This window comes from Aristolochia californica, unplaced genomic scaffold (assembly GCF_029961685.1).
Source record: "Aristolochia californica isolate CCGP_79_NKW_82.1479 unplaced genomic scaffold, dmAriCali1.0.hap1 SCAF_1, whole genome shotgun sequence".
Classification (NCBI taxonomy): Eukaryota; Viridiplantae; Streptophyta; class Magnoliopsida; order Piperales; family Aristolochiaceae; genus Aristolochia; species Aristolochia californica.
Window position 1 is genome coordinate 60554474 of NW_027181770.1, and position 21417 is coordinate 60575890.

General features: G+C 37.9%; 3 protein-coding genes across 4 annotated transcripts; 2 read left to right on the top strand and 1 right to left on the bottom strand.

The window, feature by feature from the left end:
• Nucleotides 1-3898: 3898 nt before the first annotated feature.
• Nucleotides 3899-4987, top strand: LOC137949868 (ethylene-responsive transcription factor ESR2-like). Its single transcript, XM_068796094.1, has one exon. The coding sequence runs from the start codon at nt 3899-3901 to the stop codon at nt 4985-4987; it is 1089 nt and encodes a 362-aa protein (XP_068652195.1).
• A 2344-nt stretch (nt 4988-7331) lies between these two features.
• LOC137944245 (zinc finger CCCH domain-containing protein 1) lies at nt 7332-14691 on the top strand. 2 transcript variants are annotated; one of them, XM_068789986.1, is made up of 4 exons: nt 7332-7412; nt 12845-12902; nt 12982-13823; nt 14291-14691. In XM_068789986.1, exons 2-4 carry the CDS (start codon nt 12866-12868, stop codon nt 14390-14392), a joined length of 981 nt encoding a protein of 326 aa, XP_068646087.1. In that variant the 5' UTR covers nt 7332-7412; nt 12845-12865; the 3' UTR covers nt 14393-14691. The 2 variants fall into 2 exon arrangements, with proteins under 2 accessions (XP_068646087.1, XP_068646006.1); XM_068789905.1 differs by lacking the exon at nt 7332-7412 and adding an exon at nt 10567-10964.
• Nucleotides 14692-14968: 277 nt separating this feature from the next.
• Nucleotides 14969-20606, bottom strand: LOC137944173 (SUPPRESSOR OF GAMMA RESPONSE 1-like). The gene is made up of 6 exons (XM_068789778.1): nt 20550-20606; nt 19385-19523; nt 17604-17784; nt 16695-17299; nt 15360-15656; nt 14969-15239 (listed from the first exon to the last, which is right to left on the bottom strand). The coding sequence occupies exons 1-6, from the start codon at nt 20555-20557 to the stop codon at nt 15186-15188; spliced, it is 1284 nt and encodes a 427-aa protein (XP_068645879.1). The 5' UTR covers nt 20558-20606; the 3' UTR covers nt 14969-15185.
• Between the last annotated feature and the right edge of the window lie 811 nt (nt 20607-21417).

Sequence of the window (21417 nt, forward strand, 5' to 3'; positions counted from 1 at the left end):
TTGGATATATATGACCGGGACAGGTGACCGGCTAGGAGACCCATAAAGCCAACCGGCTCGTAAACCAAGCCAAACCTGTTACCTCATGAGTTGATTCATTTGTATAGTAATTTTAGCAAAATATCAATTACTTTAATTATTATGGTCAATTAACTTTTTAATTGGTTGATAGTTGTTCTTATTTACTTCAAACCTCAAAGATGATCGATAGTTCAACCCTTTTGGGTCCCTCGACATATAATGTTGTTATTTATCAATAAAATAAATAATATTAATGAGATATTTGTTATTTCTTCTAGGTCTATTAAACAGGCTATTATACATTAATATGCTCTATTACAAAGTCTTTAGCTTCTCTATAGCTTGCATTTCAATTATACTAAATTCATCACAATTTTTTTTTATAATTTTTTTATTTTTATCGTTTTAAATGTAGGTTAAACTTGAACTCAGTTCGAGCTCGAGCTCAAACATGATTAAAACTTTTGAACTCGAATTCAAAGTATTCAAATTAAGCCAAACTTGAACATATACAGGTTTGAACTTGATTTAACTCCATAGCCTCCCTAATCTCCACTAGTTTTATCAGACTCATCAATACGTCTTAGAGCAGGGTTTTCGAAGGACTCAATTTCAATACTAGAAAATTCAAGTTAAATCGACCAAGTTGGTGAGTTATAAGGAATTGGGCCAGGATAAAAGAGTCTTGAGTCCCTCGCTATGACTCGGATTCAATCAATCTAAAATCTGATCCAACCTACCTTAGTTGCGAGTTGACTCGGCAAATAAAAACCCATGGAACTCAAAAGATGTAACTCAGACCCAATACAACCCAGTTACAAATAGAGCAAAGTAGTTTGCATTATTTCTGTATTTAAAATAATCTACCAACATATTGAAATATTTTAGAAAATTGATTAATTAAGCCAAATGTTCTAAAAAAATTTAAGTTATAAACGATGATCCAACAAATGAACTAAATTCTTAAATTCTTAAGTTCTTGAACAAGATGAAAGACTGTAATTTTTTGTTTAAAAACAAAAAGAGATTGTAAGCCTGTGATTCTTGTAAATGAAGTTTTTAACACAAAGTTGCTCGAAGTTTGAGAGGAGATGGATTTTTGATCGAGGGAGGTCTCTTATTTTTTGACGACACAAATTCTGAAAAATGATTCAATCAGAACGCTCTGATTCATTTGTCGAGCTGAGCAACCTTCGACAAGCAAAGCCTACAAAATCTTCAACGCAGCCGATTTTTTTCCATTTTAGTACATTCAGCCATTAATACAGGACGAGAGGGAGGAGGTGGGAGCGGCGCTGGAAATAGTAAAGAAGAAACAAAAAGGAAAAACAACAGAGAACGATCCAATCGTAATCGTGAGAACAGTGACGGATGACAAGAATCAAGAGTGACGCCTGGGTCCCGGAGGAGCAAATCCCGGTGCAAGCAGATCGTAGAAGACCCTCGCCGTGGCTGAATGTCAGGATATCCGGCGAGAGAGAGAAATAAAGGAAAAAAAAAAAGAAAAGATTACGTGTGGTTTCGTTGTAACAGTAAAGAAACAGCAGTCACAGTGGTTCACAGAAGAGACATTAATGGAGGACCCAACTGACGGATAAGACTGGAACGGCATTTTGGAATTCAGACATTCCATTTTCGCTCCCCCAGGAACCCAAATCTCAAATCTCAAATCTCAAATGGGTAATGGTCGGATTTTGACCGGATTCATCGTCCGCGCGGCTTCTCGCCTCTTTTCTCGATTCTCCTTCCCAATCTCCGCACCAGAGCCACACCACATAGCTTAGTTGCTTCTGCTGCTCTCTTTCTCTCATCCTTTTCGCCTTTCCTTCCATCTGACAGACGGATCTTCTCTTGTCGTTAAAATCTTGCAGAGTTTCACGTCTCGGTTTATTGGTGGCCACCACCGCCATTGGGTGAAAGACATTGGGCGTCGCTTCTTCCGAGTCCCAATACAATAAAATCCCTTATAAAGGTTACTTCATTTATAACCGGAGAAAGAGACTCCAAGGAAGACACTAGCTCTTCGGATTACAAGTAACCGCACTGAGAATCCTGATTCTGATTCTGAAAGCTCAGGGAGTATGTCTGCACGCCTTATTTGACTTTGGTAGTGGGCGGCTTCTTTCCCATGCACGAGTGCTGCTGCCAAGCGGAAGCTGCGCAGAATTGAGATATGTCAGCAACAACAGAAAGCTCTAGTCTTACTCACCCGCAAAAAACGAAAAAAGGAAAGAAAATCGCTCTTGTCTGGTTCTGTCAATCTAAACACGGAGATTTCTAAACTGTTTGGAAGAATTATAGTTGTTAGGAAGATTAAGATTGTGAATGAAAAATTAAGAACGTAGATAACAGTTTGGTTTGGTATGGTAGTGAAGAGATCAATTCTAATGAAGGACTCTGCTGCTCCTTATAATCCAACAATAATTCAATCACCCTACATCTTACTTATTTGCTTGGTTTCATATCAGGGATAACTAGTTCTAATTTATTTTCTTGTTATGATAGGGAGTGCAATGGCTTGATTGCACTGTGTAGAAGAAAATACTTGATGGTTCGTTGTGTATATTGATGAAGGGAAGCTCAGGTAGAAGATGTGAGGGAGGGAGACGAGGCAAGCGCGGATCTACGATGGCACGAGAGTCTGACCTTATGGTACAGAAAAAATAACCTTTCAGTCCCTTCCACCTCTGGAAGCTAAAAAACCCTCTTTAAGACCCTAGAAAACCCTAGTTGAGACAAGTCCATGTGACAAATCCTTGGTTTCCAAACCCTAAACCACTAGCATCCAAAAACAATTCTTCCAGAAGAATTTCATTTTCCTTTTCTCTCCTCTCTTAGGTTGGTAAATTGTTTCTAGTTTTCCTTCTGAATCTCAGAAGAAAAATAAGGGAAGAAATTAAAATCTTAATTGAACAAAACCCTGAAGTGTAAAGAGACCAACTGAGAAGAAAATTTCATTTCTCTGGTTTTTGAAGCTGAAAAACGAAAAAAAGTAGTAAATCTCAACAGTTCATAGAGAGGAGTAAAATAATAAGAAAACCCTACGAAGAATCCCTTATTTTTCTCCCAGTGTCTGAGGAAAGAATTCTCTTTCTCTCTCTGAACTAAAGAGGAGAAAAGAAACATGTTAACAGTCTAGAGAGGGGAATAAAAATTAAAATATTGAGGAAACCCTAGCCAACAGCTTCTGAGCGCCGCCAGTGTAATCATTCAGAATGATAATCATGCAGAGCAGCTCTTCGTCCCAACCCAACTCTGCTTTATTAGAAAAAAGTAAAAGAAATATTAATGGAAGCAGGGATCTCTCTCTCGGCTCCCTCTGTTTTTAAAGCATTCCTTGCGAACAAGAAAGAACCCAAAAAAGGGAAGACAAGGAAATTACTACAGATCCATCAATCAAACATCAACCCCCAACAAAAACCAATTGCACTCCTCGCCTGCAATTACTCTACTTGATAAAGCTCTTAGCTGTTTCTTCCTTCATTTTTTTATTTTGCGTTTCAATGGAATTAATAACTAATAATAGAGAATTACTCTGCAGAAGATGGCCCAGCGACAAGATACTTAAAAACCAGATTATCCTTCCCCATGCAGTGTCTTTGTTAATAATGGGTTTAAAAGGGGAGTTGGCTTCTGTGAATTAAAAATGAATAATGGCTGGAAAGCACACACACTTTCTGGTCGTTAAAAGTTCATTCATGATTTTTCTTTTGCATGAATAAAATCAAATCCGAATTTTATAGCAAACCCGATTTTCATTCTCTTCTCTCTTCTATAAAAACTCCCTGAAGCCCACATCAGCCGTGCAGAAAATCGTCACTTGCCTTCCTCTTCAATAGGCTTACTGGTGGCGGAAGAGAGGAATAGAGAGCCTGTAATGGAGGAAGCTATGAGGCAACTGCACAAAGTGCCGGAAAGGATGGAGGGGAGAGAGGAGCAGCTGAAGAAGTGCAACCGGAGGTCGTCTTCTTCAACATCATGCAGAGAAAGCGGGGGTGGAGGAGGCGGCGGCGGCGGTGGTGGTGGTGGCATGAGGTACCGCGGCGTCCGTCGTCGTCCATGGGGCCGCTACGCGGCGGAGATCCGAGACCCTTTGTCGAAAGAGCGGCGGTGGCTTGGTACGTTTGACACGGCGGAGGAGGCCGCCTGTGCTTACGACTGTGCTGCCAGAGCCATGAGAGGCATCAAAGCAAGAACTAATTTTGCGTACCCAGCATCACCTCCTCTTCCCTTGTCTTCCACCCCTTCACCTCCCAACCTGTTCAACTACTATGGCAAACCTAACCCTTTTCTCCAGGATCTCCATGGCTGGCCCTATCAGTCCCCGGCAGCACCCCAAAGCACTCCTCTGAATGCCCTTCTCCTTCCTTCTTCATCCGGTCACTGTTTCAACGACCAGCCATTAACGTTCTCGACCTCTGGTACTTCCTCCGTTTCTTACTTCCCACCTCTTCCGGGCCCTGGTGCAGAGGCTCTCCATGCAAATGTCTCCGGAACTATTCCCTTCACCGCCTCATCTGTGGATGTACCTCACGTGCAAAAACCCAACTACACCCCCGAAACCACCATAGATAATTCGGTTCCCCCGGTCGAAATCACCGATTTCTTCCCATGGGAGCACTCGGATTCCGGCCTGCTTCAAGAAATCATTAATGGGTTCCTCCCCAAACCCACCACCTCGTCCAGCTCTTGCACTGGTGAGACTTCTGCGCCTAGGAACCAGCGACAATCTGGGATTGTTACCAAGAGAGAGTCAGAAATGGAGAAAAACTGTTTAAACTTCTATATGAATAACCAAGGAGTTGATCAGCCGTTCGACCATTCGCACGGGGTCTTTTGTTCTCAGTCGCTGTACGAGGAAGGGCAACCAAGAAGCTTTCCTAGTATCCCGGAAGCAACGTTGGAGGACATTATTCATTACCCAGAACTGGTTGACATCTTTGCGTCTAGGTTGCAGAACACCTGATGCCTCTAGATGATCTTTCCGTCCTCCTTCCACTACTACTTTCAGTTACTAATTGTTTTGTAAATTGCAACGGAAAAGTATTTGATGGCTTTAACGTTTGGGAATGTAATGCTTCTTCTTGTTTCGGTAATTACTAATACAAAACTTTCCACTATTCTATAATCTGGAGCTGTTTCTTGATGTTATTAATTGTTGCCTCCCTTCCTAGGTCTGACTTTGTAATTTCTTCCGTACTTGCAACTCAGCTTTCATGGATTCTTAATAAGCTCTTCCTGTTCTTCTTTATTCTTTTGTTCTATTTTTCTTATATTTCTGCTAGAGGAAGAAAACGCCCTTTCCTCTTTGCGGTGCAAAGTGCAGATATTCAGACGCCCTTCCATTTTGAGCTTCTCTTTTCGGGAGATAATATAACTGTGCAGCAATTACAGTGGGTTAATCATTTGGTTAACCTCTAAAAGAAACCTCAATGAACAGTTTCTTCTCGTTCTCTTCACAGCTTGTTCTAGTTCTAGTTCTTGGAAGTTTGATGTATCTTCCTTCTTTCTCCTTCTACATGCAGACATGGATGGGGAGCAGTTCTTTCTAGATCGAGGGAGAAGGTGGTACAGATGTATGTGCACAGTAGACTGCAAGAGAAAAACATAGACATCAGTCTTTTCAGTTTTCATATTCCTTTAATTTATTTATTTTTTGTTTTCTTTTCCTGTTTCTGAGTCTGTTTTCAGGAGAAGGCCTCCCAATTCACAAAAAGCTGGGGTGGAAAATCGGTAGAATTTTTTTCCCGAGAAAAACTGAGACATAAATGAAGACGAGGCAGCAAAATCCATGAATTCCCATCGAAGGAATATTTTCTGTACTTTTTGTGTTTCGGAACAGAAAAGATTGTCTAGAAATCCATGCCGCACAACTGCAAGAGGAAGGAGGATGAACTCACGAAGGAGAAGACGAAATTGCAGTATTAATGTACAATCATTACTCGCCACTGATTTGATCATTTCCCACGAATTCGAAGTGAAGGGTAATGTGTGTATAGCTGGTTTTGATGGATTTGAAGCGTGCATGAGTGGGTTTTAAATTCTTCAGAATAAATTCTGGGTTTGGTACGTTGGATAAAGAAATATTAATTAAAGGGTATCGATCGCCAATTGCGAATTTGAATTACGGAAGACGAGACTCGTTGCTGCTCTCCCTTAACTAACCTGACCCAGATGTCTCCTCCCTGAAACTCTCCTTACGTAAACGATTTTCTTCTTCTTATTCCAGTTTTTCTCAACAGATATAACTCATCAACCTGAAGCCTTGGGAAAAGGTGCTGATTTCTGAGATAGACAAAAGGATATATTCAGAACCCAGATTCCAGAAAACGATAACCTGAGAAATTTGCAGAAATGGTAGGAAGACAACCGTCGCTGCAGAGCTCCCGGAGGAACCTAGTTGAGAGACGTGGGTCCATCACCTTTCAGATGTCTTGGTTCTGTGCGATGATTGGGGAAGTGAAAATGGGTCTGGTGAAGACACTGAAATTGTTATTGACAACCTCCATTTCTGCAACTCATAGATTTGATTAACTTACCTTGACACATCCATTCAGTCGGAGCTAATGGATGAAAATCGAGAATAAAAATCTGGGTAATATTATGTATGGGAGGCTAAGAAATTTATTTATCACTACAGGAAATGAACAGAATAAAAATGAGAAAAAAGGAGTTTTGTTACATTCTAGAGTCCTACTTCCATGAATTACAATATATTTAAAGGGATTCCAAATCATAGTACAAGGAATATCACAACATGTATCAAAAGCTTAGGCAAATTATCAGTATAATGCCATAATTTGAAATTTATTGTATTTAAATTATAATAAGTTAGTGAAATTTATATCTCTTTTCAAGCACGATTTGATTAAAAAAAATTTAAAAACATCTTGAGTTATACTTATAAAGATGAAGCTAATATCTACAGGTAGTGATGATACAACCTCAACTAAGCTAACCAATTGAGGAAGAGAAATTACTCGAACTCAGGACCAACCTGTTTTGATACCATGTTGAAATCATTAGGCTAAAAGACTCGAATCTTTTAGGAAATCAACCCTACGGATCTTATACAAAGACTAACCCGATTGATACAAATAAATATTCCAACAAAGTTACTTCAAATTAATTATCATGAGAAAGATAAAGTAAATTTATTAGGGAAAAGAAAGAATTTCACTTTCTCTCGTTCTTTTCATAAGAACCAATTCACTGGGTAATTTACTTTCAATCCTAATGAAGACAACGGGAGACGAAGGCTCCTTGAATGGTTTCTCCGTCTTCCTCGAGTTGCAGGCACCGACTATTTTAAATCATCCTGATTGGTATCCATCGTGTCAGGATTCTGGGCACTACGGCGACCTTGTGATTCATTCAACCTCATCCAACAGGTAAAAAACTCTTTTCTCGGATCAAGGGCTATTTTCTCATCTTCGTCCTCAAGTTTCTATTAACGGGAATGGATTTTCGTTTTACAAAAGAAAAAGCAGAAGAACGGTAGCTTTCTCCTACTTTTTGAGCAGCATCAAGACCGGAATTAATTAAGTCGGTACTACTGTTCTTCTACTAGTCAACCGTAGCTCTCAGGTCTTAAACTAGCCTCGTAACTGTCCATGGCTGCATGATGTGTGCTCTGTCTACATGTCGATCCATTTGATTTCTGGCATCATTGCTCCGAATCCTCTGAAGTCTAAACTGTGAAGCAGGACGCCAGGATCCATGGCGATGAGTGTTAATCCCATGGCATGACTCATGGCTGTATAATCGTCATTAATGGTCTGGAAGAACACACATGGGGGACAAAAAGCACGACCACCTGCAAACAGCCCCCTATGTGTTTGTTTATATGCCTCTGTCAACGATTTCTTGTCAATAGGGGGAGGCTGGAGCCTAAAGTAAGCCTTTATATCTCACTATTGTTAAGAAGAGAGTCCTCCTCGGAGCACCAAACCATAAAAAAGGCAAAAAAAACCAGAAAAGACCACCAGCACGAAGGAAGCAGCAGTCGAGCTGCAAGCGTAAAGCCTCCAATCGACGTCTCTCTGTAGCTTTGATGTGTTTTCACGTTTCAACGGCCCAAGCTATTTTTAGACAGGGTTTTTCGACATACTGAATTAACTCATGATTCAGACAAGTCGAATCAGATTTCAAAGCTGAGCAAACCGCTCAAGACTCTTCTGTTCGGACGGCTCCATCCGACTCAGCCGGATTTTTACGTATCCAGATCGAATCCGAGTCCGAGTCCCTGCTTTAAGCAAGTAAGCAAGGTGAGAGCCCCCAGATTTCTCCCTATCCTTGTGTTGTATTTGTTTCCTTCCCCCACTGTAAACTCTCAGTCCACCCAGGCCTCTCCTGATCATTTTGTCTCTACAAAACCTCCACCTCTCTACACAAAAAAGCCTGCAAATTTTAAAACCCAGAAAGAAAAAACGCACGGAAGAGTGGATCAGTAAACAACACTATCACTAGAGCCTATGGTTAGAGACGAGACTTGCATAACAAAGTGCAGCATTCAACAGGCTTTTGTGTTTCACTCTGATCTTTCTTGGGTTTCTAGTTTTGGGCCTTTTTAGGGAAGACGGCTCTCCTCTGACTAGTCACTGAGCGTGAGCTTCTCTCAAGAGGATAAGGCATACGGGTTTCCACCAAACTTATATCTGAATTCTCAACCCTTTCTTGATATTTTACTCACTAAAGCTAAAAAATAAAAAGTTAAGCAGATCTAGGGCTTACTCCTGGAACATTCAGACCAACCAAACTTGACTGACAGTGTTTATTTTATTTGATTAACATCTGCTGATTATAAAAGTTGATGTCACCAGATCATTGATAATACACAGGTTTGTAATATATAATGATTTCTAACTTTTCTGTGGTTCGATTTTTATTGTCTGTTTGCTTGGAGTCTGAACTATGGAGAACTTAATGATACTGTCTGTCTCTGTATATTCTAATCTGTTTTCTTTTTAAGGATGTTTCTCTTGCTTTTACATAACTTAATTTTCCATTATTCTTCACATATTCTTAGATGTTTGTTTCATTTACTTTCTTCTTTTCCCTTCATTAACTGATTGCTGGCTAACATAAGATTTTTAGCATTTTCAGCTGGTTCCATAAATGTCTGTTATTTTTATACAGTTCTGATCTTACTGGTGCTTATTTAATACAAACCAGAAGGAAGATGGAAACTCTTTTTTTTTTACAGCAGTTGCAGTAGTTTTATGGTTTATTTTTCCTTCAATATAGATGAGATTCGTTTCCCTTAATGAGGTCTGCCCTAAAAACAATTGAGCTTGTTGTATTTTGGTTTGTAATTAGTTTTTCTCTCAGTGGCAGTGTTCTTTTAAGTTTTCTCACCATTTCTGCAGTCGATTTTATGTGGCAAACCTGAGGTTAGTCTTCTTTCCATCCACTTTTCCGGTTTAGGCTCTATTCCTCAAAGTTGCTCTTCAACATGCCAACGCACAATAAATAACAATGGTTCTGTTAGTTGTGTCATGCACCTTATTAGTTTCTGCAAGATTATGGCAGAGAATCCCATAAGTTTTGTTCGTCGTTGCTTCCTCGTAGGAGGAAAATCGCTGAAGCAGTTTTCAAGCTAAAAGCAAAAGGTCAGCTATAAAAGGATGCTCCTCTCTCTAACTCCACAGCCTCTGTAATGGCAGTCGACTCAGCTCAAGGCGACTTGGGTTTCAGATTGAACCGAGGTGGAGGCACCAGAGAACAAGTATCTAAATATTTGATATGGGGGAACTTGATTGATCACTCTTTACAGTATAGGAGAAGTGCTTGCACCAATATTTGCATGAAAGATTTCATAAATTTGAATATGTACAAACTAAAAATAATTTTTTTAAAATATTTTAAAACTATAATAAAATGTGTTAAATAGATTAGAATATGATTTTTAATTAATTAATATACAAATTTTATATTTTTGTTATTATATAAAAAGGAGGTAATAAAATATGTACCAACAAATAAGATATTTAAAATCAAAATTAAATTTTATAAAATATTGTATTAAATTAAATAATGTATTAAATCTATAATGTAAGGTATTAATTACATTAGAAAAATAAAGGTGATGAAATGTGTAAGATTAAAGGTGATGAAATGTGTAAGATTTTTAAATTAAAGGTGATGAAATGTGTAAGACTTTTAAAACCAGAAATTAATGTTTTTTAAAATGTTTTTAAATTACAAAAAAATACTTAAATCTATAATGACGTGGTGATTTGATGATGTGTTAGGTGATGCCTAAGCGGTCATGGTTGACATGTCGTCTAGTCAAAATTGTTTTTTTAATATTTATTAAAAAATAGGTAATTTAGTAAAATTCCCTATCCTCTTTCGCTTCAAATTGAAGTGGAAGTGGGAGACAAACCCGCTAGGTGGTCTCAAGGGTAATCAATCTGGCCATGACTTGACTAGGCGAAAGCTTACGAACATGGGTCTGGCTTGTCACAGCTTGCACTCTTGGATGGAGGGTAAATGGGTTTAATACTAGTTCTCTGGTGCCTCGACCTTGGGTCAATCTGAAACCCAAGTCGTCTTGAGCTGAGTCGACTTGCCATTACTGAGGTCTGCCCTCGCTCTCTCTGGTTCTCTTGCTCTCTGCGCTCGTCTCTTCTCTCCCTGCGCTCTCGGTATTCTCACCGTAGATCGTCGTTTCCAGCGCTCGTCGCTCTCTCTCTATTCTCACCGTAGATCGTCGTTTCCAGCGCTCGTCGCTCTCTCTCGGACTCTCTCCAGTTCCGCTCTTTCTCTCAGCCGCCCTCTCTCTTTCTCTCCAGTTTCTCTCCGGCTTCCGATCTCCCTCTCCTTCTCTCGGCCCTTCTTTCTCTCGCTTGCTCTCTCGGCTCCTACTATTTCAGCCTCTATTACTCTCATCTCTTATCCTCTCAGCCCTATTCGCCGAATTTCAGAAACCCCAAACCGAGGTATTCTACTCTAGCCCCAGTTTGTGAATGGGTTTGCTGTTAATTGTTTGAAATTCTATTTATAAATTTCTGTTTTCTGTATGATTGAATGGTATGGTTGTACTATTAATTTCTGTGTTTAGTTGAAATTTAATATCTGTTATTGCTGTTATTTAACTGGAATTTTATTTTTTTTATTTCTGTGTTTAGAGTATATTGTTATTTAATTGAATTTTTTTTTTTTTAATTTCTGTGTGATGTGATGGATTAAACCCTAAACCTTAAATGTATTATACTTGGGGTACTAACTTGAGGTATTTTATGTAAAGTTGTCATCGGTAAGCTACAATTAAAATATCTATAAACATTGACATAGCTAATGGTATGACAAAGTTATGATTTATACTCTTTTTCCTATGAACATTGAGGTTAGTAATGTTTTATGTTATACTCTAAAATGTCAATCAGATATTGCATCATAGTCATAATGTTAATGAAGATGGATATGTCATTGTCGTAATCTCTCTACCTGTATTTCTTTGTTTCTGGCTGAATTCTTGACTTTGGTTCCTTTTTGCTTCAACTCTTAATTTTTTCTTCTTGTTATCCACTTGGAGATTGAACTATTCCCTCATAGTCAGAGGCAGGACAGACATCTGTTTATGTCCCTATATGTGAGCTGCAGTCCATGTCTTGCCATAATGCAAAAATGTCTAGGAAGAAATTCGTTGGTGAAATGTGTTAGGGACTGCAGATCATGTAATGCCCTTGATCTTTTTAACCACTACTTGCATCTTTTGCCAGTATCATATGCCTGGAATCCTTTTCTTTTGAATGATTTTGCAAATATATGAATAAAGTGAGGAATGAAAATTTGATAGAGCGTGTGGCGGATTGGTAAGGAGTGTTGTTGAATCCAAAAGATTGAGACATGAACTGTATGTGTTTCCCATTCCTTCTACTGTTTGGTTCAGGCAGAGAAACAAAATGTTTTGGTGTGTAATCTATTGATCAAGGTGGTGAAGGGTTAGTGTCAGGTTTTGAAACCTAGCTCTAGTCAACTGTTTTTTTAGCTTCTTATTTTGCTATTTTTGTAGATTTGACTTGAGGTTACTGTTTTATTATAAAGAAATTGCATTGAAGATAGAATGCTTAGAAGCAATTACTCTCACTTTATTTTTATAGAAATCTCTATGTTGAATGAGAAAAAGTCCCACACTGAAAAAATGGCAAGAAAAGCTAATGGAATTGTAAGGTTGAGCAATACGCCTCCTAAGTGGCTAGTCATTTTGGACGGAACCGGGTTCAACCCAAAAACTCAACACTTAACCTTTTTGTAAAACATTGGATCCCTCTTTTCCACTCATTTTATTATACATGATGTGAAGGCAAATAATACGGATACAATTGTTTTAGCGTTCTGAAAAGTTAACCAACAGTTCAGTCTAACTTATTGTGCTTTGTTTAGATTCATCTTTGATCCCATACATGATTACTTTCTCTTGCAGCATTATTTATACTTGTACAGTAGTTCAACATTATTAAATAGGTTTCGAATCCATCCCGACATGATTAACCAAAAGGTCGATTCTCAAATAATGACAGTGGTGTTACCTTAATGTTTGTTAGATTTGAATTACAAGACCATATTCAGAATTACATCATCATCAAATGCATTAATTGCATTTGTATCAGTTTTCTTAATTCTTTTGATTATGCATGCTTCTGTATGAGTTTGTATGGAATTAGACCTTTTTACTAATGCCATATACTTGATGATGATGAATATTTTCAGCACAATTTTTTTAATTTACTATATTTCATCTTAAATTAACCCCCTTGGCCTTCTCAAGAAATCAGATGCCATTGCTAATTGCTAACCTACAGTTTTTCTTTTCCAGAGTGTGCCATAGGTTGGATCAATGTCTGATTCTGGAGAACCCCCACAGGCTGAACCTGGTAAGCCCCTCCAAAAACCCAAACCATCTTCCACATTTAGGAGTCAAGGATTGTTTCTCATCTGCTTTTCTCTGTTCAGTGTGCAGTTTTTTCCGAAAACCTACCAAGAACAAGAACATCCGAAAGCGATCAGTAGGAGATGATGATGATGGTGACGAAAATGCCCACTCCTCAGAATCTTTGCCCATCCATAAGCAGAAGAAAGCCCCCAAATCTGACAACAAGCTTCATTTCTCTTCTGTTGGGTCATCGAAAAAATCACAAACTGAGGAATCCACATCTGAACATGATACTGTCTTCCATTTTGAATCCTCAAAAGAAATTCAAGTCCACCATGATAGCCGAGCAACAGCTACCCTTGAAACTGAAACTGAATTTGATAGGGATGCTCGGGCAATCCGAGAGAGAACTTTGAAGCAGGCAAAGGAATCTCTCAAAGGCAATCTTAAGACCGATGAGAAAGTTTATAAAGGAATTCATGGTTACACAGACTATAAAGCTGGATTTCGACGAGAACATACAGTTTCTGGTGAAAAGGCTGGTGGAGCCCATGGTCCACTCAGAGCATCAGCTCATATTAGAGTGTCGGCAAGATTTGATTACCAGCCAGATATATGTAAGGATTATAAGGAAACTGGCTACTGTGGGTTTGGGGATGCATGCAAGTTTATGCATGATAGAGGTGATTACAAGAGTGGGTGGCAGTTGGAGAAAGAGTGGGAAGAAGCCGAGAAGGCCAGGAAGAGGAAATTGGCTTTGGGAAGGGATGACTCAGATGGAGAAGGAAGGGATGGAAGTGAAGAAGAAGATGATGATTCATTACCTTTCAGGTGTTTCATATGCAGAACTCACTTTAAGGAGGTGAAGAATCCAGTTGTTACCCAATGCAAGCACTACTTCTGTGATAAGTGTGCTTTGGAGGTATGGTTTTCTTTCTCTTTCCTTTCCATTTCATTAGCTTGCCTTTTTTTTAATATTTTTTTCATTTTTATGCTTAAATATGCTAAACTGTTTTTTATACATAATGCTATGTCATCTGGTTGTTTGACGATATGTCTTTCTATTGCTAATGAATTATGTCTTCCTGAAACATTGCGGGAAGTTAATAGTTTTTTTCTTTTTTTTTTTTTCCTTGCATTTGGAACTATGCGGTCCATGGAACAGTCATGAGCAAACCAAACTTAACATAGGAATAGAAAAGCAAATCTCCATTTGGCTTCTTCCCTCATGAAATTGTTTTCCTCTTTCCTCATTTTGCTCCAGTGGACTTCATTCTTGTACTGGAATATGGATTTATTGTAACCTCTATTCATTAATATTTTCTTATTTCTTAAATTTGCTGTGTAATCATCTGAAATCTGACTAGGTTGTTGTTTGGATGGATGCAGCACCACTCAAGGAACAAGAAGTGTTATATCTGCAATAAACCCACTCTGGGTATCTTCAACATCGCACATGAGATAAAGAAAAAGAGCGCAGATAGCAAATGATGTAATAATTGCCATTCACCATGTAACTGTTATCTTTTGTTATGTATGTCTGAGCATAGTTTTATCAATGTTCAAAATTTTCTTTTTTTTTCAAATGTTTAGTATTTTGTAAGGAAGGTGTGTGCCCCTCATTCATCAATATTTCAAAATTGGCTCTGCCATTGAAAAGTGGATTCCACTTCAACCGATTTCCTCTGTGTAAGACTAATATGACTATATAATTATGAAGAACTATGATGTTTTTGCTCCGTTACTCTGTGGTTATTGGCATAAACTGGTCAGTTCAATCTGGCTCTGTAAATGACCGTCTGAAACACGTTATTTCATCTTTTTTGCTTATTAAGCTTATCTTTTTGCAATATCAGTTAAACTTTCAGAAAGTTCTTGCACAACGTGGTAGTGCAAATATGGTGAATCTTCAGTACCTTTTCACTCGCTGAATTTTCCTCCTTATTGCACAAAAAGTTCTGGTTTTCATCCTGTAAATTCTGTTCTCTTTCCTGCTGTCCTAATTGTTCAAGAAGACAGCATTTTTGTTTTTATTTCTCTGTCATCAAACATAAGATTACAGGCAGACAGTCTTTCCATTCAGTAAAATATTGTCCCAACAAAAGTTACAAGCTTAAAAATGCCGATAACATTTTAAGGGTTTAAGACACTCTAGTTGCAGAACTGTGAAGTTTTATATTTGTAGTCCTCAATTCCTATTCATGTCTGTCAATATAAGGGGCACCGCCTTCTTTGTCAAAATTGGGCCCTCCATGTTATCATTTTGGGACGAGTATTTTCCATACTAAATCTTGTCCAACCAACCCGAAATACTTTCCTGAGAACAAAATTGCAAGTCCTGCATTTACAACAAGAAATAATAACAATAAGAAAGAAATGATTAGAAGAGATTGACAGAAGTCGTCGGTATATGGCTTATGAAATAATAACAGATGAAAAAAATAACAAGAAAACATACAGAAAGATCAAAATCTGGTTGTGAATCAAGCTGTATGTTATCAAGGTCAGAAATCCCAGACACTGGGTTGAGATCTCTTGCACATTCACTGCTGTAGCCATCTAACTCCGGGAAGTAAGGAATGTCACTAAATCCCGGTTCTTCAGGAGGATAGGCATCAAGTATTTCATTACATAGAAGCAAGTCCTTCACTGCTGGAGATTTGCCTGCCCACCATGGGGCCTCCACACAGTCATCTTTGAGACTTACAGTAGCTGGTTGAGTTTCAACTGTTTCTAAATTGTTCTCTGCGTTCTTCTACACATAAAATACAAATGACAGGATTTAACCAGTATAGAATTAGAGCATAAAACAGAAACTGAAATGATTATTTAAAATCTAAGTTCATATAACAGAAAAAGGCCAGTAATCAGGACAATCAGGGTAGTCAGTATCTGCCTATATAAGAATAACCAGTTTCTATCACAACAAATTACATTTTAAAGAATAACCACAACTAAATGCATTTGATGACAATTTTTTTTTCAGAAAATAACTGAAGCCACACTCGATCAATATAAATGGCAAATATTGATTCTTAATGCGTCCGTGATATAATCCTGGATAACCTAGCAGAAACTAAAACGGCTTCTGGCGCAACTATGTCATTCTTCAGTAGTCTAAGGCCGCTAAGAATGATTTTCAATTACAGCCATTCACATTTTGACCTATCAAATCTGTTAGCCATTGACATTTTGACTGATCAATTGGTTCTCTTTATTGCCTACCTGTGGATTGGGCCTTAGCTAAAATTGGCCTAAAGACACCAACTATCAGTTGTTCATAGGACAGAATTATCTTGATTATGGCTCCCCGACATGTCCTATTGACAAAAAACAGAGAAAAAAGAAAGGGCTACTCAATCCATTTTCAGCAACTTCTACCAGGAGGGACAAAGAGACTTCATTTTGAAGATGGACAAAACTCTCAATTAATATTTACAAGACAATTACATGAAAAGAAGTGCTACTCAATTGTATGATGAGACTTGAGTCTCAGTAGAAGTCAGATTTTGCAAGTTGCCTAGTATCATTTTCTGAAATGGCACAGTATTTTGGACAACATGACTGTGAATCAACAGTCAAACAGACATTTTTTTCCTTTACTGTTAAAACAAGTTGAAATTTTCCTCAACGACTGAAGTAACACCTGCTCACAAGTGTTTTGCTGAACTTCATCATTACTCGTCAAATTTGTGTGCTAGAGAAGGGTGTGTGCAAGGTTCTGCTCCTTCATTGCTTGCAGACCAGAGGTGTTGTAACAGTAATGAAATATAAAGGACAAAAATCTACATACCTGAGTAGGAAAAACTCGGTGTCCCTCTCCATCAAATTCATCATTCAGACGATAACTTCCTTGTCTAGGTGGATGGGGTGTATTTGTCTTGGGAGTTTTCGGACTATATCTGACTGTTTCCCAAGCAGACTCTTCATGAGCTAAATCATTATTCTCTCTTCTCTGAACCACCTGCTTCTGCTGCTGCTGGGAATTTGTAGAGACCAAAATCTCTCCTGTGCTCTCATTCTCTTCATTTCCAACGTTATTATCATCAACTTCTTCAGTTGACTGCTTCTGCTTCTGTTTGCAAAATATTTTTGAAATGACGAATTCACCTTCTTTCTCATTTTCTTCAGTCCCAAGATGATATTGGTGCAACTTCCAATTGGTTTTATCTGCCTTGGAACCATTCTTCAAACTTTGGTAAAGAACCATTATCTTCTTAAATCCTTTCTGAATTCCATTCTGCATTACTGGCTTGGTTACACCTGTCTTATGCCACCTCACTTGTTCTCCCAGTGAACTATGTTGACCACAGATCTTTCGGCGCTTACGATGTCCAGTGGCATATGCATTGGAAGTTCGATGGAAGAAATGTGCACTATTACCATCTTCCGTGATACCTGCAGGAAAAGCAAGTTTGAGTTTTAAGTTAAAAGGAGTGGTGCAGTAGAAAAAATTGAATTGATTTACTTAAACCAGGTATTTATACGGATTAGACTACTGCTACGTAACAGAGAGATGGGTCATGGCTCAAACTATATCAATCTTAGGAGGCCGTATGGAGTCATGTTCAGCTAGAATCCATTAGCTGAGATAGTTTGCTACTGCCTGCTACAATGAAAATTTTGACTTGCACTAGTCCTTTTACCTTAGAGATCTACATGAGTTCTAAAAGATTAAAGTGAAGATGGTGGCTTCCCTCACCTGGAAGGTCTTTAGGATGTGTGTAACAAATTCCCTCATCATTTTCAATTGTTGGAATAAATTCATCAATAAACATATGAGGCTTTCGGAGACCAATTTTGCCTTCTAAATGTCCCAATAGCTCAATATCAAATGGATCAAATTTAACACCAGCAGGCAGCCCAGTCCATTCAGTTGAAACCTACAAACAAAAAAGCACCACAAAATAAGAATGAGTTAAGCTTCCAACAAGGGTGTAATCTTTCTATGAAACCATCTATCCACCTAAATTTTAAGTTCTCAGTATTCGGTCTCAGAAAAAAAAAAAAAAAAACCTTTGGGAGTGATATCATTTGATTCCAACTACAATGAAAAATCAAACGTACCTACCGAATTTTAAATTTATTAAGTTTTTAGATGAGTTTTGACTAAACAACAAGTGGGTAAAATGGTATTGTAACAATAACAAATATACATATATATACATATATATGTCATTAATATCAATGTAGAAATTAACTAGATATTTTTCCTGGAAAGCTCGAGTGATGGAAAACTTATAACAGCATCACAACGTTATCACAACTATGAGGTGGTGTCAGCTCCATGAGTCTGCCATACAACTATAACAATTGCTAGGTTTCGGCCTCCAATAGTTCTTCCACAACCACTTCCGACCAACGATTTCAGCTTCAGCCCACTTCTATTTCAAGTTGGTCCAAGAAATATCTTGAAGCGGTGCACAGTGAGGTCAAAATTCTCCTATTTTCATCCATTGGTTCTACCCCTACTGGTCTCTAGTATGTAAATTTCTAATTTCGTTTTTCCTAGTTTTGTAGCACATTCACAATAAAATTTTATCTCTGCTACATTTACCAAATCCAATCTTGTGTACCCAACATCCCAGCAGCCTAGAAAGCTTGCCTACTCCAACACTTGCCTTATTGAATATTATCTTCATCCTTTTAGCTTGCATTTTCTAGGCATAACACCCCACACTAGTCTCCACTTTTTTGTTTTGAAATTGTGATCAGCTTTTCATCAATATGAATTTGAACTGACAAGAGAGGACGGCAGGGGCACAAAAACAACAGAAAAGGATTCCAGCATTTAATTTCTACTTTAATCTTCCTTTTGTATTATTGAGCCTTGGGAACAGAAAGAAGTTTGATAGTGTATAGCTTGACCCTCTCTGCACCAAAGACAGATTCTCTTCCATTTCTCATCAATGTTGCAGATCATACGTTGTTTCAGTTTAAGATCAAGTAACTTTGAACAGTTGGATTATAAGGTCTTTACTTTTATACGAGTTGACTCTACTCCAGCATTCAAACAGTTGGTTGTCCTACTTACTATATTTCTAGGTTCATCAATTAACCAGAAATGAAAATAAATAAATAAAGTTCCATGATATATTAAGTTTTGTACAACAAGAGTCGATGACTTTTCAAACTCAAAAGACCTTACTAACAGCAGATTTAGAGCTTATTGTCAGAAACGAATCAATTTAGATTCTCACTCTCAAAAAAAAAAAATGGTTAAAAACAAAAGCCTTAAAAGATATGCTTCCTTTGTGAACCTCCTGAACAAAGATTTATCAGAAAATTACTGCATCTTCAATATAAACCACAAAAGAAAAACTAAAGACACAAAACTCATGAAAATAATTATACAGCATGAGGCTAAGAGCAATCTTAACAAGAGAAAATAAACAAATATAGAGAACACTTGCAGAAAAGACTGGTTTTTCTCATGAAAGTTTGATGCAAGAGTAAACAATAAAAGTAAATGGCTTAACTTACATCACTATTATCAATTAGATGATGGCAGTTTGGGCATTCGCGAATTGCATCTATACTCCATTCTTTAATTAGATGCTTTGAAGCTTGAGTAGCATTCTTGACTTTCCCAGCAAGCCCCCTACTGTTGACAAGCCATGCCCTACAATGCACATGTCCAAAACTACCTTTTTTTAAGCTAGTTCTAACTGAAAATGTTAAACAAAAAGATTATACAATTTGGGGTAACGACTCCGGAGGAAAAGACGTTGCATAAGAATGTGCAGTTAATGAGAGCGGAGAAATAAAAAATTTCTTATCACCATTATAATTTTTAGAGTAGAATATCATATAAACACCCAAACCGGAAAACCCCCTGCCAAGGCCAACTGACAAGGTCAACATATTGAAATAAATTGTGCTTAAGCTCTCACGTGGTACAAACTCAAATGAAGGTTTTTAAGCAAGTCCTCTGGTAGTTGAAGGTATTCCACAAATTTTCATATACTTTTTGTACCTATTTAATTAAATAAAATTATTTAATATATTTTCACTGGAGTCAGATGAAGTTCATTCCTAGTCTGTATCAAGTTAACATATTCCAGCTCCTCGAAGAAAAATAATGGCATCGTCCACCTTATTTTTCTCATGATGCATGTTCGTACTTCAACACCAACTCAAATGCATATTCTTTACCCTCTACACTGCTATATTCCCTTTTTACAATGTCAAGCCAATTTTGAATAGGAACTGCGCTTCTACCCAATCAAAGCAGTTGATGAAGTGCATTCATTCTCAAGTGTCTCGATTCCACTATTTGCGTAGTCTAACCTCAAACCGGACTATTGGCGTTCATTTACCCATAACCAAAAGTAAATCCTCCCGCTTAAATTAGTTCCTCGAGTATTCTCAACTATACCAAAAATGAGAACAAATTAAAAAAAAAAAACAGAAACGACTATGTCAAATGTCTAAGTGTAAAAATTTTGATTTCCCAATTCGGTTTTATCAGGTATCCGTACCGACCGCACAGTCATCTATTCACAGAAAACAAGACAACCTCAGTAAGCATGAATCAATATTCAGATTCTTCACCACTATTGCAACCAATAGACACAGATTTCTCGATAGAAGACGACCAAACAAAAAAATGAGACTAATAAACAAAAGAGTTTTCGTTTTCGTGTACCTTGCCATCCGCGAGAGCGCAGACAGCAGACGAGGAGACGGAAGAGAAGAGGAGCATTCATTCAGGTCCCGAGTCCAGACTGAGCTTCAGTGTATTTAAGCGGGAAACGGAGGCGTTGAGTTTGGTGCAGTGCGGAAAAAGCCATGGGTCCGGAGAAGAATCCCCACTTCTCTCTTTTCATCCCCCAGGCTCGGTGAGACTCCAAACCGGAGACCGAATCTCAGGTTCGGTCTCGGTTCCGTACATTTGGCGGACAAGCTTCCTTCTTGCCCAAGTTTCTTCATCGGGGCTTTGGCACTTTTTTCTTATTATTACAAAAGTGACCCCAAACAATTTAAAAAATGACACATGTAACCATTGGCCCGCGCGGGAAACTGAACAGAAAATCCTTGTGTTCACACACATATGAGTGGATTTGTGAAAGGAAAAAATAATAAACCATATATTAGTCTTATTTTAATAATAAAAATTACATGAATGACATAATAAAACTCGAATTTTTTCATGTTTGAGTTTGGCTTAATCTGAATACTTCGAATTCGAGTTCGAGCTCGATCTCTAACCTAAAATTATAATCAAGCTCGAACCCAAATATATTAATCGAGTTTGACCTCGAGCTAAGTTGGGTTGGAGTTCCAACCTTCATTTGAAACTAAAAAATTAAAAAATTAAAAATAAAAAATAAAAAAATATTGCGATGAACTTGATACCAGTGAACTTCAAACTATCACATAGGAGTTCGAATACTTTATAATGAAAAATATTAATGTATAATAACCAATTTAATAGATCTAAAAGAAATAGCAAACACCTCCATCAATAGTGTTTATTCCATTGGTAAACAACAACATTAAATGTCGAGGGACCC

Coding starts and splice junctions, on each gene's coding strand:
- LOC137949868 (XM_068796094.1), top strand. CDS start 3,899: ATGGAGGAAGCTATGAGGCAACTGCACAAAGTGCCGGAAAGGATGGAG.
- LOC137944245 (XM_068789986.1), top strand. CDS start 12,866: ATGTCTGATTCTGGAGAACCCCCACAGGCTGAACCTG. Junction 12,903..12,981: donor ACCCCCACAGGCTGAACCTG/GTAAGCCCCTCC, acceptor TTCTCTGTTCAG/TGTGCAGTTTTTTCCGAAAA. Junction 13,824..14,290: donor GTGATAAGTGTGCTTTGGAG/GTATGGTTTTCT, acceptor GGATGGATGCAG/CACCACTCAAGGAACAAGAA.
- LOC137944173 (XM_068789778.1), bottom strand. Junction 17,785..19,384: donor ATCTAATTGATAATAGTGAT/GTAAGTTAAGCC, acceptor TTTTGTTTGTAG/GTTTCAACTGAATGGACTGG. Junction 17,300..17,603: donor ACATCCTAAAGACCTTCCAG/GTGAGGGAAGCC, acceptor CTTTTCCTGCAG/GTATCACGGAAGATGGTAAT.